The following is a 1,846-nucleotide window of genomic DNA, read 5'->3' on the forward strand; positions in this document are numbered from 1 at the left end:
GCAGGAATTCAGATTAGGGAATTAATTGATTGTGAGAGAATAAATGGACCACTTCTTACCTTTATACTTATTGCACAGTGCTGACAGTTCTTCTTACTGGTTTCCCCCTTTTTTTTCCCCCCTTTCAGGAGTACCTGCAAGATGATAGTGATGTATTTCATGGCTCTTTAACATCATGTCTTGCAGGTATGACTCTGATGGCCATCTGACCAATGTGACCTTCCCCACCGGGGAGGTCAGCAGTTTTCACAGCAATGTTGAAAAGCTGACGCGAGTGGAACTCGATACTTCAAACAGAGAGAATGTGATCACAGCCACAAACTTCTCAGCTACCTCTACAATATATACTCTAAAACAAGGTAATTAAAGCATTTCTGGTATTTCTTCCCTAATCATTACGTTTTGAAGTCTAGACATTATTGCATTCTTAACTGCTTGCAAAGAAAAAAAGCCATTAGAATTAGTTCATTTGTTTCTTCCTTGCTTGAGTACAAATAGCTAGATACTACTTCAAATTCTCCTGGGGTACCAATTTGAAACAAACCACAAGTGAATTCTTTTCCTCCTAAAAGAGTCCCATGGATAGATTCCACTTACCTGACTCTCCAGTGTCTTCAAGCTTTATGTGCTACTTTCTGCTCCAGTATCTGGAGGACTTGGGCTGACCTATAGTACACTGAGCTTTGTTATTCTGAGAAATACTGCCCAGAAGAATGACATGCTCCACTGACGTTTTAGCACTGAAATGCCAATGCTGTGGATTCCTTCTGCTAGTGCTGTGTTCTGGTGACAGCACTTTTAGGGAAGAGGACAGCATGACCCACCTCTGCTGGTGACTGCCTTGGGGTGAGATTTTGACTCAACCCCCATAGACACCCCAGTGTTTCCCTGCCAATATCATGTCTCTCAAGAAGTATTTACTCTCTGGCTAATGGAATTGCCCCAGTGTCCTCCAGATTGTGCAGATTCATCACCAAAGTTCTGGGTTTATATGGTTTAATTGATCTGGGTTTTTTTCTCCAGTTGATTTTTTGTTGTCAGTGGATTGTTCAGGCTTTGAGACAGCAGGTGCTGAGAAATAGCTCTCCGATTTCCTTCCATGTCTGCTATAGAAAAAAATTGTGACTGAGCAAATCACAGAATTTTTCTTCCTCTCGGCTTTTGATCTATAAGAAACAAATAGGAAGAACTCACCTCACAAGATACTCATTCCTCTTCACTATTGCATTGCAGAGACAGCACTGAATAAGTGGCAATAATTATATTATATTGTTGTATTGCCTGTTAGGCTTTGTCCAAGTGACCCCATCTGGTCTCTGCATCATCTCCTGACTGGCTGATTGTATGTCTGTCCTTAAATCTGTAACTCCTCAAAGTTGGTATGTTACCAAATTCTGTCTCGGGAAAGTGCTAGCACAGTATGGGCAGTGCCAGAAATGAACAGATGTAGTTATTATTATACCTATCGTATTTATGAATTCTTATCATTTGCATATTTCCACATCTCTGTGGAACTATCACGAAGCACCCTGTGAACAACGAGTCAGTCAGAAATCCTTACATCTGAGTCACAAAGTCTCTTTAATGTAATATCTGTTATCTTCACTTTTTGACATACCCACCTATTTTCTACATATTCGTGTCTCAAGAGCTGGACCAGTTATTTCTGTGTGCACCAGCTTTAAAAAAGGATGCTTTTGATAGTCCCGAGTTTCATGCTTGACCTCAAACACTCATTGCAGTTGTTGAAGCATTGCACTATCTTCTTCAAAGAGTTAAAAGAGCCCAACCCAGCCATATGGGTTTACATACTTCTAAGCTGAAAGCAAAAATTCTTTATTCCTGC

At 40.5% G+C, this 1,846-nt stretch overlaps 1 protein-coding gene across 1 annotated transcript in view; it reads left to right on the forward strand.

Annotated features, from left to right (window-relative positions):
• TENM1 (teneurin transmembrane protein 1) overlaps positions 1 to 1,846 on the forward strand; it is a 91,275-nt gene that overhangs the window by 74,187 nt on the left and 15,242 nt on the right. Inside the window, exon 14 of the mRNA XM_010017600.1 lies at positions 187 to 359. Within this exon, the coding sequence (XP_010015902.1) occupies positions 187 to 359 (173 nt within the window). The remainder of the gene's footprint in view (positions 1 to 186; positions 360 to 1,846) is intronic.

The sequence above is a fragment of the Nestor notabilis genome, unplaced genomic scaffold (genome assembly GCF_000696875.1).
Source record: "Nestor notabilis isolate BGI_N333 unplaced genomic scaffold, ASM69687v1 scaffold5037, whole genome shotgun sequence".
In the NCBI taxonomy this organism is placed as follows: Eukaryota; Metazoa; Chordata; class Aves; order Psittaciformes; family Psittacidae; genus Nestor; species Nestor notabilis.